Here is a 15,764-nt window from a genome sequence, read left to right on the forward strand (position 1 = left end):
ACATGCTCGTGAAAAACATAACTTGAATTAGTAGTAACATAAAGAGCATCTAATGTGCCCATGTTTTTAGAATTTATGTGCAGATATGAGAAACAAAAATGTGGGCACAGTACAGAAAGCAGTGATGGATGTGTAATTTGGACTGGCCAGTGAAGATCACTTGCATTTTGCAGTCATACTTTGGGGGTGCTGTGGACTCCAAAGAAGAAAGGGCCCTAATGACAAAAATAAAGCTCTAAAGAAAAATGAATTTTGTTATGTAGAAACAATGCTGTGCTATCTGGAGTTAAATATGAATGTATGGTTTTGGTGAAGCATTGAAGCATCATGTATGAACATGTCTGAAAAGCTTTGTTAATTATGAGTTGTGAGTTGATATTTTATTTGAGTATAGAAGAATTATGGAAACAGTGTTTTGTGATTTTGTACTGAGTAATTTAAATGCAGAAACTCTCATATAGCCTTCACTCCACTGCAACCAGAAATGAAGTCTGTGGTTAAATACGTGGCACTGCATAGCAGGACCACATCAAGAGAAAAGAAGATGGTGATCAAGAAATTCTGAAAAGAAGGTAACTGTTATTACATGGAAGTGATTAAAGACTTGACAATGAGTAAAGACTTGGCCTCTTGCAATATCATGATTACATTATGTCAACACACAACAAGGAAAAAGCATTGGCTGCTCCAGTAAAATTCTTCCTGAGACTATCAAAATAAATCAAAAGAAGTTTGCTTATTTTCATAATATCATTGTTGCTGCCAAAAGGTTAAAATTTTTGGTAAATTACAGTCTCAATAATCACATGATCTGAGATAAATGCTGAAGTGTGTCATATTATGCCATACTGAAAGAAAGCACTGTAAGGTGCAGAAACAATTACAGTGGTGGCAACAGATAGCAGTGCACAAAAATTCCTGTGGAATCTGCACCACAGTGGCATGTAACACCATGACAGTGGTTGATCTTTAGTACAAGAAACAGTCTGATCAAATGATTAATGTCTATGACAGTAAATTTTATGTTTTGTTGTCTATTTGCAGCTTTCAGACACTTACCGGAATTAATTCCACCACTGCTGCCAGGGATGCTCCAAGTGGCTCCCAGATAATAAGCGACTGTGATGAATGAAGTGCCCTTGAGAGACCCAGAAGGCGAGCCATACTGAGAGCACTCATCGCTCCAAAATGGCCAACAGCTGATACACACACTTCTATCATGAGAGCTGCAAAGATGTTTAATTTCCTTAGTGTTACAAACAAAAATTCTTTTAAAGCAAGATATACTTCTACATGATCAAGACTTTATTGCCAAAGTGATTAGTATCTGATTCTGCAGTGAGTGTTACAGAACTACATATTGTATTGAACTGCTAATATTTGTTATGAGTCACAAATATTATAAAACATTACACTGTGCTTTATTACTGATACAGATACAGTATGACAATTTTACACCCATACACATATTATGTAACTGATATTATAAGTCATACGATACGTACTTTTATAAAAAGGGAACCAGAACATTACAAGAACACAGTCAAATACAAGGAAATTTTAGCTACCCTAATGAAATCACAGCACTTAAGAAGAGTACACATCATTAAATATAGTGGCAATTTCAGAGGTATGTAGACACTTGGTCTTCAAGAATGTTTGGTTCCTTTCTAGCACTGTACATACATAAATAAAAGGAGATCGACTGTAATGAGACTATCTACAACTACTGTACTTGTTTACTGTCAGTGCTGTGGAAACTATAACCAGCATAGAGTTCCGTTCTATTGGATTTACAGATGCTCATGGGCTGTATGACTGTGTGTGCTAAAACATTTTAATGCAAGCTTTAACAAATCCAGTCACTAACATCACAGTTGACCAGTTTGATTTTTGATATTTTATGATCATGAAGTAAAAATAACACACGAGGGAAACTGCTGTGGCATAACACTGTGTTTTTGAACATTATAACTTTCATACTTTTCTCCAGTCAGTTACCCTGTCAATGGCTGTGTACATTGTCTATGTTTGTCATGAAATTCTGCTATTTACAAGTTTGTTATGCAACTCGGTTAGTAACCATAACATCCACAAAATATAAGTTCGAGGCCCAAACATCCAAATTGATTATGGAAACCAGGAAATTTTACCCCAGATTTTTCTCTCGTTATAAAACAAACATATTCTTGGACAATGTAGCTTCAGGTCTTAAACCTCTTTGTTACATTAGACAAACTCACATGCAACATGATAAAAATTGGAGATGCATGTGAGACGGATCAGGCAAGACTCATTATGAAGGGTTGACATGAATTTATAACTGTGTAATTCTTTCAGCCACCAGCTCACATTTAGACATAACAAAAAAAACTTTTAAAAAAGCCTCAGCAGGGTTGACATGAATTTATAACTGTGTAATTCTTTCAGCCACCAGCTCACACGTAGACATAACAAAAAAACTTTTAAAAAAGCCTCAGCTTGCTGGTATGTATGTTCAACTATCACACTGTCATCACTGGAGCAGGCTAATCGTCCAACAATCAATTGAGATGATTACAGTTGGTTGGTTGGTTGGTTTGAAGGAGGGGGGGGGGGGGGGGAGACCAAACTGCAAGGTCATCGATCCCTTGTTCCCGGTAAAATGATTACACAAGGGAAAGCAGAAAAGAAAGGAGACATACAGCACTATAACAGGAGAAAGGAAGAACCAGAAGAATGACAGAAGGACAACCAACAGTACTATGGACAAAACAGGAAAAGAAAGCCTCAGATAGAAGCAAGAAACAGATAGAAGGGATAAAAACAAGAGAGTAGATGACCGTGGCTGACTAACCATGAGAATAAAAAGGAAAAGCCAGCCACTCTGCGACACATTAAAACATCCACCCTAAAAGCATTAGAGTGGACTTGCATGAAAACTCATATAGAATCGTAAAACCCACCATCACATATAAAACGTAAAACTAAATTAGTTGATAAGGCATTGACAGCTAAAATTAATGGCAGGGAGCCAGTAACTGAAGAGTCTGTCACAAGGCAGCCAAAGGAGGACAGCTCACCAAGATGTAGGAAACTGTCAGCCGGGTGCCGCACTGACACTGGGGTGGGTCATCACGGCACAGGAGGTAGCTGTGTGTCCCAAGCGTGGCCAATGTGGAGCCATCAGAGAACCACAGAGTCCCTGTGAGAGGCTTGTGTCAAGGTCTTCCACACATTCATAGTCTCCTTCATTGCATGCAGTTTGTTGTGTGTACTAAGGGTATGCCATTCCATCTCCGAAAGCTGCAAAACCTTGCAGCATAGTACTGAACAAAGGTCAGTTGCAGAGAAGCCAATCTCCAAAAGCGGTTTCCGCACAACCTGTTTGGTCAGCCTGTCAGAAAGTTTGTTGCCTGTGATTCTGACGTAACGTGGGGTTAGGACAAACACCACTGACTGGACCATTCCACGGCATAGATGGACTCCTGGATGGTCGTTACCAAAGGATGATGAGGGTAGCACTGCTTGACAGCTTGTAGGTTGCTCAAGGAGTCAGTACATAGAAGAAACAACTCCCAAAGGCATGAACAGATGTGCTCTAGAGCACGAGATATAGCCACCAGCTCGGCAGTGAAAACACTGCAGCCATTGGGCAAGGAAGGCTGTTCAGTATGTACTACATGGACATATGCGAAGCCGACGTGATCATCAGCTATCGAGCCATCGGTGTAAACCACTTTGTGGCCTTGGTACCTGTCAAGAATCGAGAGGAAGTGGCAGCAGAGAGCAGTGGGGTTAACTGAGTCTTTAGGGCCATGTGAAAGGTCCAGGTGAAGCCGTGGCCTTGGTGTACCTATGGAGGTGTGCATGAATGGACTTCAAGTATAGGAGGTAAAGGCAAGGACTCCAATTCGGAAAGAAGGGATCAGACACAAACTGCAATTGAAAGCCCTGACCTGGGCCACTGATGAGGGAGGTGAACTGCCGTGGGTGGGAAAAGGAGACAGTAATTCAGATGCACAGGAGAGCTACGAACATGTGCAACGTAACTGGCCAGCAGTTGTGCACGTGTAACCTGCAGTGGAGGGACTCCAGCCTCCACCAAAATGCTGGTCACCGGACTCCTCAGGGCAGCAGAGGGCATTGAGGTGCTGCCATCACTTCCCCTTAAGCTGACAAAGGTGAGGTAGCCAAGTCAATGGGACATCAAAAACCAGCCCTAAAAATCGATATGTCTCCACTACAGTGAGTGGATCATCATTAATGTAAAGTTCTGGTTCGGGATGAACGATACAATGACGACAGAAATGTATAACACACGACTTTGTGGCCGAAAACTGTAAACCGTGGGCTAGAGCCCATGACTGTGCCCTGTGGATGGCTAAATAGCAGAGTTGCTGCTAAGCAACAACAGTATTGGTGGAGCAGTTGTCTGCATACAGAGAAGGTGAGACGGATTGTCCTACAGCTGCTGCTAGGCCATTAATGGCCACTAAAGGTAGAGATACACTCAATACAGAGCCCTGTGGGACCCCATTCTACTGGATATGGGGGGAATGATGGGAGGCACCAACTTGGACACAGGAATTGTGAAGTGACAGGACATTTTTGGAGAAAAATCGGGAGCAGACATCAAAGACCCCGCTCATATAGTGTGGCAAGGATATGATGTGACCAGGTTGTGTCATACGCTTTTCGTAAATCAAAAAAGCTCATTGTCAGATGGCAAAATAAGGTCCCTGTTGAATACAATACTCTGGACCATATTTACGCTCTTATGGGGCATGATGGTTACAGAAACATCCCTGAGCTTGTCACAAATGAGTAACACCCACAACTGGGCAGAGGATGCTGTTTTGATCAAGACTGACCCAGATCTCATTTTGGACAAGCCCTCCACCTCCCCAATCTTGTCCTCTAAATAGTCATAAAACTGAGGCTTCATCGTCATGAAAGATTCCCCATTAGCTCTCGAACATACAAGAGCCGCTGCCATCCTTAGCCTGATATTCCTCCCATGGTGTGGCCATGGAGGAGAACGATTTTGGGTCATACTTCTGTGCATTGAATTGAGCTCGCGAATGCTTAGAGACTGCTGGTATTTTACCACCAGCAAAAGATTATGTACTATGCCTCATTGTGTGTCATCTGCCCTGATGCCACCCACTCTGACCAGGGGTCCTCCCCACAGGCACCACCCAGCTGCAGCAAATGCCACCTGGCAGGATGGCCATTGCCGGGAGTCCCAATGCCCCAGGGTGATGGGCATCTGCTCCTCGTCATATGTGGGCAGTTAATGGTGCAGGCATCAGTAGAGCGATCCCTGTGCGGTCAGGGGGCTACAACCAACAGGGTACATGGTGGCTCCATCACAATGGACGGGCTACCATGCTGGATATCAGGTGCAAGTCCATTATCATCGTCAGCATAGAAAATGATACTGCACAGTTGATGGAAAAATATGCACATACGAGGGTGACCTCGCCCTACAGCTGGAGACTGACCAGAAGTGCAGATCCACGTCGATGAAAGATGTGATAGAGCTCAGTGCATGATGGACACGATGCACCATGTAAGGCGCCCTTCCCCAGTTGACTCACTCTTTGGGAAAATTTTGAAAAATGGAGGTCAAACCCTACAGGGGACCATCCCATAAAGGCTGAAATGTGTGACTCCTTTTAGTCACCTCTTACGACAGGCAGGAATACCTCGGGCCTATTCTAGCCCCGGAACCACAGGGGGAAATTGCAGTTTTGTAAAAGGTTGGTGTAACAAGATATCCTTCAAAACAATACTAAATCCTTTCTGTGAAAGGAGTAACTCAGGAAGTACACGTGAGATGGCACTATGTTAGATCTAATGGCAAAAAATTGTCAGGTCTCTTTGAGGACATTTATGTTGAAACTGGTACCTGTAGCAGTAAGCTATTTGTTACAGAAATGATCACCAAAGAAAAAAAAGGGTAACTAAAACAAATAAAAGACTTAATGAAATTTCACAAACATTGAAGAATTCTGCTCATATGTAAAGACTGTCAGTGACAGTGACAGACACTCACAGTTAATACTGGAACTGGAACTGAGTGTAACAAAGCAAAAGCTGAAAAGTTTTTAAATGTTCCTTTACAAAAGAATGTACAGAAGTATTGACCCCAGATCACACACTTCAACTTCGTACCTGTTTGGAGGACGTTGGGAGCAAAAGCTTGTGATCAGCTTGGAGCATATTACATGCTTCGACAATCCCCACCTTCTTCCGCCACAGCAGCCAGCTTATAGATTATAAAAAACACGTTTTCAAAGGTTTCAGTGACATTAGCCACATTTGAGCATTGAAATGAATCAGTGGTAGCAAGGAATAATTTGTGCCAGACCATGACTTGAACCCAGATTTTCTGTTTAATGTGAGCGGTCATCTTACCTGCCTTGACCTTCCCAGTAAGCTTCCTTCCTGACCCAAATAGCAGCCTGTTATACACTCCAAGCCAGTTAAGGTGATTGTTAGCATTAAAGGGGAAATTCGCGATCAAGTCCTGGCCCAGCACAAATTTTCGCCTGCTACCATTGATTCATTTAAGTGCTCAGATGTGGCTAAAGTCATTGAAACCTCTGAAAATGGTTACTTGTAGGACAAACGTTTGGGGATGAGTAAACATTCTGCAATGGAACAAAATCAGACAAGTTTTACCCATCAGGGATGGGCCAAGTTAAATGTACAATATGTAGATATTAGTATCAACCACATTGAGGGACAGTTGATTAGCTAAAACTGAACAAAGCTTCACCACCCAATAGAACCACTGTCATATTATATACAGGATTTGTGGCTGAGTTAGCCACTCCTTTAAGCATAATATGCCATAGTTGCCTCGGACAAAAAGCTCTGCACCGTGCTTGGGAGAATGCACAGGTCTACCAGAAGAGTGACAGAAATGATCCACAAAATTACCATACTGACATCCATCTGTAATACAGTAATACGACATATTCTGAAGTAAGATTTAATGAACAGACTGACCTCTTCCATGATAACCAGCATAATTTCTGAAAATATTAGTCATATGAAAGATAACTCACACTCTTCTCACATGAGTTCCTGAAAAGCAGGGTCTGGACAGTCAGATGGATGCAGTATTTCTTGACTTAGTACCACACCAATGCCAAGTAACAAAAGGCTAGCTTATGGAATAACAAAAACAAAGTTCATGACTGAACTGTGTAGATGTTGGTATGGAAGGTGTAGCATGTTACCTGGGATGGAGAGTCACTGACAGATGTATAGGTAACTTCAGGCATTCATTCCTCAAGGAAGTGATTTAGAAACCTTAGTGTTTATACTGTACATTAATGACTTTGTAGACTACATTATTAGTAACTTCAACCTTTTTGCAGATGATGTAGTTACCTGCAATGTGTTTCACAACTCACGTTTCACACTTCTAGAGGTTGTAGAGGGGTCTTAGTAGACAAGGTTTTACACAGCAACCCATGTCTGAAAACGTCATCCAATGACACCACAGAGCATCAAAGTTAAAGGTGCTGATGCCTGTAAATGTATGTATCTTCAGAGTGATTCCAGGATGATGTTACAAACATTGCAGGATGATAGAGAAGGATAAATGTATCAGTTTGTGGTAAGGGTCCCTGTACCGGAAATGAACGAGTCAAAAATTACAAGTGAAAGTTGTGCTGATGTCTTTGACAGCGGAATATATGAACCAGTATTGTTGTTGCTATAAGATCCTTGGGTGGGCAACTTTCATATCTCTAGAATGGACCAAAACAAGGAGAAAGCCCTATTGGAAGCACAGGCTAATTGCCTGCCAAAATTAAAGCTACATCATCCACACAGAGTGGTTATAGAAAAGGTTAATATGAATGATATTACTAAACTGCTGGAGCATCCAAGGAAATGTCTCAGAATTAGTGTAGCTTATTGAAGGTAATATATCCAGGTAGTATTAGGAACAGCAAGTTGGTTGAAACCAGAAGTTAATGAAAATGAAATCCTGAGCTCAGATTGGAATATTTATTGTTAGGATAGGTTAGTTGCCAATGGTGGCAATATATTTGTTGCAGTAAAGAACTCAATAATATCTAGCAAGGTTATAATGGATTCGGGATGTGAATTAATCTAGGTGAAGTTAAGGATCAAAAGTCAGTCAATAATGGTAATCATATGGATCTATAAACTGCCTGGGTCAGGGGCTGTAGTGGTAGAGCACTTAAGAAATAACTTACAAAATATCGTTTATAATTTCCCTGATCATTCTGTTGTCATGGGGGTGACTTCATCTGGCCAGGTATACTTTGGGAAAGTCACGCTATGAAAACTGGTGCCAGAGACAGGCATTCTTGTGACATTATTTCGAATGTCTTGTCTAAAATTACTTTGAGCAGATAGTTGGAGAACCAGTTCATGAAGGTAACATCTTATACCCCCTAGCAACAAACAAACCTGAACTTAATGAATTGGTTAAAATAAAGGAAGGTATCAGTGATCATAAGGCTGTGATAGCATCTATGACTATGCGTTTCACATGGAGTGTTAAGAAAGGTAGGAAGATATTTTTGCTTAGGAAGAGTGACAGGATACAATTTGCAGAGTATCTGAGTAGTCAGCATAAAATATTCAGTGGTGAGAATGAAGATGTGGAGTACAAATGGAAAAAAATCAAAAGCATTGTTCAGTATGCCTTAGACAAGCATGTCCTGAGCTAGGGCTTAATGGATGGGAAATAACCACTCTGCTTAAAAGCTGTGTTAGAAAACTGGTCTGTATATAAAGAGAGCTTCATCTCAGATTTAAGGCAAAACCTAGTTGACAAACAAAAGCTGAACAAAGTGTAAATGATCATAAGGAGAGCAATGAGAGAAGTGTTCAGTGATTTTGAAAGTAACATTTTGCTAACCAATTTGAGTAGAAACCCTAAGAGGTTTTTGTCTTATATAAAATCTGTAAGCAGTTTGATATCATCTCTTCATTCACTCAGAGACCACACTGGCACCAAAATGGAAGACAGAGAGAAGACCAAAATACTGAATTCAGGCTTCAAAATTTGTTTCACTGTGGAAGATCATAAGACAGTCCCTTCTTTCAGTCATCATATGAACATCGAAGTGGCAGATACTGAGATAGTAAATTGCATAACAGAAAAGCGATTACAATTGTTTAGTAGTGGAAAGACATCAGGACCAGATTTGATACATATAAGATTCTCCTTCTAGCAGCAGTTTATCATAGATCGCTTAAGCAATGAAGGGTATCTAGCAACTGAAAAAAAATGTGGGTCATTTCCATTTTCAAGAAGGGCCATAGGGCAGATGCACACAATTATATATGTATTACCACTGACGTCAGTCTGTTGTAGAATTATGGAATATTTTTTATGCTCAAGAATTATAAGAACAAAAATCTCCTCTATCAAAATAAACATGGATTCTGCAAACAGAGAGTTTGTGAAATTCAGTTTGCTCTGTTGCTCCATGAGATCTGTAGCCCTGTAGACAACGGCACTCAAGTTGATGCCACGTTTCTTGACTCCAGGAAGGCATTTGACACTGTCTCAACTGCTGTTTACTGAAACAATTATGAGCTTACAAAGTATTGGATCACTTTTGCAACTGGATTGAAGGACACCACGCAGATAGGACTCAATACATCACTCTTCATGGAACAAGATTGACAGATATAAAGGTAATTTCTGGAGTACACCAAGAAAATGTTGTTTACAATCTATATAAATGACCTAGTAGAAAGTCTCAGATGCTGTTTAAGACTGTTCACAGATGATGTGGTTACCTATAACAAAGATGCAATGCCTGAAGACAATACCGATTTGCAGAATGACCTGTAGAGGATTGCTGAATGATGCAGGTACTGGCCATTGACCTTGAATGTAAATATAACACATTGTGCATAAATAGGAAAAGAAAGCCACAACTGCGCAACTACACAATTGATCAGAAACTTTTTGAAACAGTTCTACCATTAAACATCCAGAAGTACCATAACTATACAGAGCTTCATAGGAAGAATCTTAAGGAAACATAACTCACCCACAGAGGAAGTGGCTTATAAGGCACTTGCTTATTCATTTTTGAGTATTATTCATCAACATGGGATCCTTACCAGACAGGAATGATAGAAGAGATAGAGTACACTCAATGAAGAGCAGTAAGTTTCATCATGGGATTGTTTACTTGGTGCAAGAGTGTCACTGAGATGTTCAACAAACCCCACTGGCAGATGTTAACAAGAAAGACGTTGTGCAGCAGATCATTACTATTGAAATTTTGAGAAAGCACTTTCCGGGAACAGTTGGACAACATATTACTCCTTCGCCATACATCTCATGTAATCTCCTCCACAACAAGAAAATTCGAGAAATTAGAGTCAATAAAGAGGCTTACCAACAATTGTGCTTGCCATGCACCATTCATGAGTGGAACAGGGTAGGAGGGATCAGTTAGTGGTACCAAAAGTACTCTCCATCACACAGCATGAGGTGGCTTGCTGACTATGATGTTGAGGCAGATATACATGCAGGCTGTGGGTGCCCTGCCACAAATGTCAATCCCATATTGCAAATGCCATTTGTATAAGGACAGGAGGATTCATTATACTTGAGAGATGTATTAGTAAGTGCTTCTTCTTCTTTTTCTTCTTCCACGTATCTCAATCCACTGCTGGACATAGGCCTCTTTCATATGTTTCCATTGTCTTCAATTTTTGAGTCACCTTGTACCATCGTGTTCCAGTCACCAGATTCACTGATCGAGCCACCTCTTTTGGGATCTTCCAATGTATCTCTCATTGTCCCATGGTCTCCAGTGTGGAATTTAGGGGTCTGTCTACTGTGATTTTGTTGAGCTATGTATCAAACCCATTGCCATTTCAGCCTTGTAATTCACACAAGAACATCTGTTACCTTTGTTCTCCTTTCAATGTCCTCTGATCGAATCCTCTCCCTGACGGTAACTCCTAGCATATGTCACTGCATGGCTCATTATGAGCACTTGCCTTAGTCAGGGTCATAGATTCTAGGCTGTAAATTGTAACTGGTAGTGTGCACATATTTTATATACTTTAGCTTTCAGGTTATTCAGGACATCTTTGTTGGTCAGGATAAATCTTAGCTTCTGGAAGACTGCCCAGCTCAGTCTTACTCTGTAAGGAATTCTTGCATTTTAATTGTTTCTCCGTAGTTTAATTTTGTGGCTGAGGTAGATGTATTCATCAGCAGCTTCTATAAACTGATTTCTGACTGTAAAGGGTTGATTGTCTCTACTTATTGTTTTTGTTTTATTGATGTTCTTTTCTAAGCCAGTCTTTGCGGAGTCAAGTTTTAGTTATTAGATCATACTTTGCAGTTCTTCCAATTCTTTACTTATAAGTAGAACAATGTTGGAAAAGTGCCTTTAATTCTCTGTTATTCTGGTTGAGTGGTTTGAACACATCTTCCAATGCAAGGGTGAACAGGTTCACAGAGATGGTGTCACTTTGGCAAACTGCTTTGCCAATTGGGATCTTATTGGTGATAAGGTGTTCATCCACTATTATTGTCGCCTGTCCATGGATGTATTTCAGGAGCTTTATTTATACCTTGAATGTTTTGAGAAGGATAGTTGGTATTCACTATATAGTGGAGATGCTTAGTTGCAGATAGGTGCAACAAAAAGACTGTCACGACACACAAATGACCACAGTCATGTGTATGTTGTCTATTTTTGACAAATGCTGTGTTGGCCAAAAGCTTATTTTGTTACAGTCTTTTTGTTATGCCTATCTGTGACTCAGCATCTCCACTGTATGGTGAGTACCAACTATTCTTTTCATAATATTGTTACATTCCATCATGAATTTTCCACATTTTGAATTTATATTGGCATTTTCAAGGGCTTTAATGATTGCTGAAATCTCCATGGAGTCAAAAGCATTTCAGTCATCTATAAAAGTCAGATGAATCCTGATGTTCTACACAGTTGTTTCATCAAGAAGAAGGGAAATAGTCTGGATGTGATCCATAATAGAAAAACCTTTCTGAAAGCATGCTTGCTCAACAGGTTGATACAAATCCAGCTCACCTTTGGGGCAGTTCGTTATAATGTTAGAGGAGTTTGTAAAAATATGATAAACTAACTCAACAATAGTTCTCGCAGTTTTCCTTACCACCCTTTTTGAAGAGTAGTACTTCAGCATTTTTTCCATTTTTCTGGTATTCTTCCAGAGTTGATGCATCTGTTGAATATTATCCTCACAGCTGCATCCACCTAGTTTCAGCATTTCATTTGTTATCATATCTGCATCAGGTGTTTTTTCGTTTTTTAGTTGTTCGAGTGCATTTTTGACTTAAGTTGTGCTTCTTCCTGCGTTCATTCAGTGTTACTTGTTCTTTCTTGTACGGTCTGTCAATGGTCGCACTATACAGCTCTTGGCAGAAGTCTAACAATTTCTGTAATGTTATGTCTATCTATGACTATACCTCATTTCTTGTTCTGAGTTTCATAATTTTAGGTCTTCCAAATACACTTACCAGTCTTTAAAATTTTCATGTTTCAGTTGTTTTCAGTCATCTGCATATTCAGGTTATTGTTAAATTTCCTAAGATCTTTTTTTTATTTCTTTCCAGATAGTTTTCTCAAGTGCTGTATACTCTGATGAATTTCTGCCAATTTTCTTCCTTTCTTCGATGAGCTGGATGGTGCTAACTTAGAGTCAGCTGTTTTTGTTAGATTTCTGGAGGGAAAACTTGTTTGCTGCAATTTGGATACTAGTAATTTTCTCTGCATGCTCATTTACTTCTAAGGACTTCAGATCTGCTGTTGGAATAAGTTATCAGATAAAGTTTGCTGGAACAATGCTCTCTGCTTCCCTAAGTCATTTGCTCTTAGAAAAGAATGCTTCCTTATCAGTTTTGATCACTCAAGTTTGAGGTGAAATGAGAAGGTCTCTCAAACTAGCCTACGATCACTTCCAATGTCAAACTATTGAGTACAGACACATTTTTCCACTTTTTATGTTGGTGTGAATGAAGTCTATTTGATTTCTGATTTTACTATCAGTGCTCTTCCATGTTCATATACATTGGATGGGCTTCTTAAAGAAGGTATTAATGCACAAGATTTTCAGCTCTAAAATATTCTAGCATTTGTTTACCTCTTTCATTTCTGCAGTCTAACCCAAAGTTACCAATATTCCCTGGGTATCAATCTCCCTTTTGTCCTATTTTTGCACTGAAATCTTCCATGATGATATCATATTGTGCCCTCTTGCAATCTTTTGCATTAGTGATATCTCGAGTCGCAGTCAGGCATAAGAAAAAGACTGCCTAACATGTAAGCTTTTAGCCAAGAAGGTCATCATCAGAATTAAATCACACACACACACACACACACACGCACACACACACACACACACACACACACACACACACACACACACACACACTCGACCACAGTTTCTGGCTACCGAGGCCAGACTGGGAGCGGCAGCGCATTATGGGAGAAGCAGTCTGGCTGGTGGGGCTAAGGAGGAGGCTGGGTTGGAGAGCAGGAGGGTCACCTTGCTATCCTCCCCCAACCTGCTCCGGGCCTCCTCCTTAACCCCATCAGCCAGACTGCTTCTCCCATAATGCGCTGCTGCTCCCAGTCTGGCCTCGGTAGCCAGAAACTGTGGTCATGTGTTTGTGACCTGTGTTTACATGAATGTGTGTGCATATGTTGTCTAATTCTGATGAAGGCCTTTCCGGCTGAAACCTTACTTGTTTGACGTCTTTTTGTTGTGCCTACCTGTGACTCAGCATCTGAGCTATATGAGTAGAAATCCATCCTTTTCGTAATTCCACCTTGTATTTTCCATTGTTTGGCATTGGTTATAATTTAACAAGAACTTCATTACTACAGTCTTGTCCTTATTCAGTGTACATTTATTCATTGTTAGCTGTTCTGTGATTAGTTCAGAGTTCTATTTATTGCTTTGTAACACTAGCCATTCAGTACATTCTCTACTAATAAATGACATATCATCAGAACAGTTCTCTAGGTTTGTGTTTTGTGGTATGACATTAATACGCAGAAGAAATAAAAATTGTCATAGAGTACTCCCCTGGGGGACTCCACAGTGGAGATCTTTGTATGCCGAGAGAGCTGTTAGGTTTTTACTTTCATTCATACAACACAGTTTAGTACAGTCTTCTATTCGGAGATACAGAGGTATGTACTTAAGAAGCTTTATGTGACTTCTCTGATGTCATAAGTTTCTAATTTGGATAATAGTATTGCATGATTCACAGAATGAAAGGCCTTAAACAAATCTAGACAAACCCCAATGACTTCGTTTCTTTTATCCAGTCTGTTTAGCAGTTCATGGAAAAAGTTTGCTACTGCTGTTATTGTGTGTTGCCTTTTTTGAGACCCGCACTGCAAATTGTTTAATAGCTTGTATTTATAGAAGAAAGAATCCATTTGGTCTAGAATTACTCTTTCAAACAGTTTGCTAAGGGCTGAAGTCAATGAAATTGACCTGTAATTATTTAACTCTATGGTTGCTCCCTTTTTATATACTGCTTGTATCTCAGTAAGATGAGCTGAACTGTTTATTAGATGTTTTATTGGTTCTATTAAATTTTTTTGCATCCCTCAAGTAATGTACCTGATATAATGTCATTCCAGTAACTAGATGCTTTTATTGTGAGTTTTGGATTAATTTTCATTACCTCATATTCTGTTACACTCCTTAGGAAAAATGAATACTAATTTTCACTGAGTTTATCTGTAATATTGGTTCAATTTCTTCTTTGCATACCTTATGAAAATGTTTTATGAAGGTCTAACGGTCTTTGGTTCACTCACCAACATCCCATTTTCTTCTAGTGCTATATTCTACAACTTGGATTATCTTTATTTTTACATTCTTTGTTTACTATACTTCAAGCTGTTTTATGAACATTACTGGATTCACTTATCGGTTCAGCATAATATTGTGCTTTTAGAGTGAACAGGGATTCCCTGTATGTTTTTCTGTGTTTTTGTACTTTGTTAGTAACCAGTGTACAAAGGAGATAAAAATGGTGGAACCCATCCTACAATTTTGGACAGATATGTCAGATCCACATACTGAATGTTTACAGCAAAGGACTCTTTTGTTTGACTTACAAGAGGATGTTACGGAAATGCTGCGACACCTGAACTGATAGACACTTGAAGTTAGATGCAGTAGCTCACTTGTTCTCGTCTAACAATGAGAGGTAATATTCCCATGTGTATTATATTCAAAAGTTGTCATTGTAGTTAAATGTCATATAGCAATTTCCAATCCATGGGTCTTCCTTAAATGGAAGTACTTTAAATTGGTTGAATATTTAAGAAATGCTGCACAACATCAGGCTGTGCTACAATAGGTCCGTATGAAATTCTACATCCAGCATTGCCTGTCCAGAATCAACTTATTACATGTATCAGTGTCTATGGACAACATTTAGAGCACGTAATGGACAAATACAGTAATAAAAATATGGACGGAGCCAGAGTTACATGCCTGGTGCATTATGGCAGACATTAGAGGGATCACTTCCTTTACTCTGCTGGATAATGAGACAGTAATTTGCAGCACTATTACATTGTTACTGTTTAATAATGTTCCACTCATATTGGGTCAAAATTATGTTTGAAAACTCTTCCCAATAAAAAATACTATGTAGCGTCAAAAAAAAAAAAAAAGTTGATGTGATAAAATAATTGTTCAAATAATTAAGGGAGAAGAAAATTTAACAGTCATGGGGG

At 39.6% G+C, this 15,764-nt stretch overlaps 1 protein-coding gene across 1 annotated transcript in view; it reads right to left on the minus strand.

Annotated features, from left to right (window-relative positions):
* Positions 1-15,764, minus strand: part of LOC126092032 (solute carrier family 22 member 1-like) — a 248,150-nt gene that overhangs the window by 14,630 nt on the left and 217,756 nt on the right. The window contains exon 9 of the mRNA XM_049907429.1: positions 1,060-1,226. Within this exon, the coding sequence (XP_049763386.1) occupies positions 1,060-1,226 (167 nt within the window). The remainder of the gene's footprint in view (positions 1-1,059; positions 1,227-15,764) is intronic.

Source organism: Schistocerca cancellata, chromosome 7, assembly GCF_023864275.1.
Source record: "Schistocerca cancellata isolate TAMUIC-IGC-003103 chromosome 7, iqSchCanc2.1, whole genome shotgun sequence".
Lineage (NCBI taxonomy): Eukaryota > Metazoa > Arthropoda > Insecta > Orthoptera > Acrididae > Schistocerca > Schistocerca cancellata.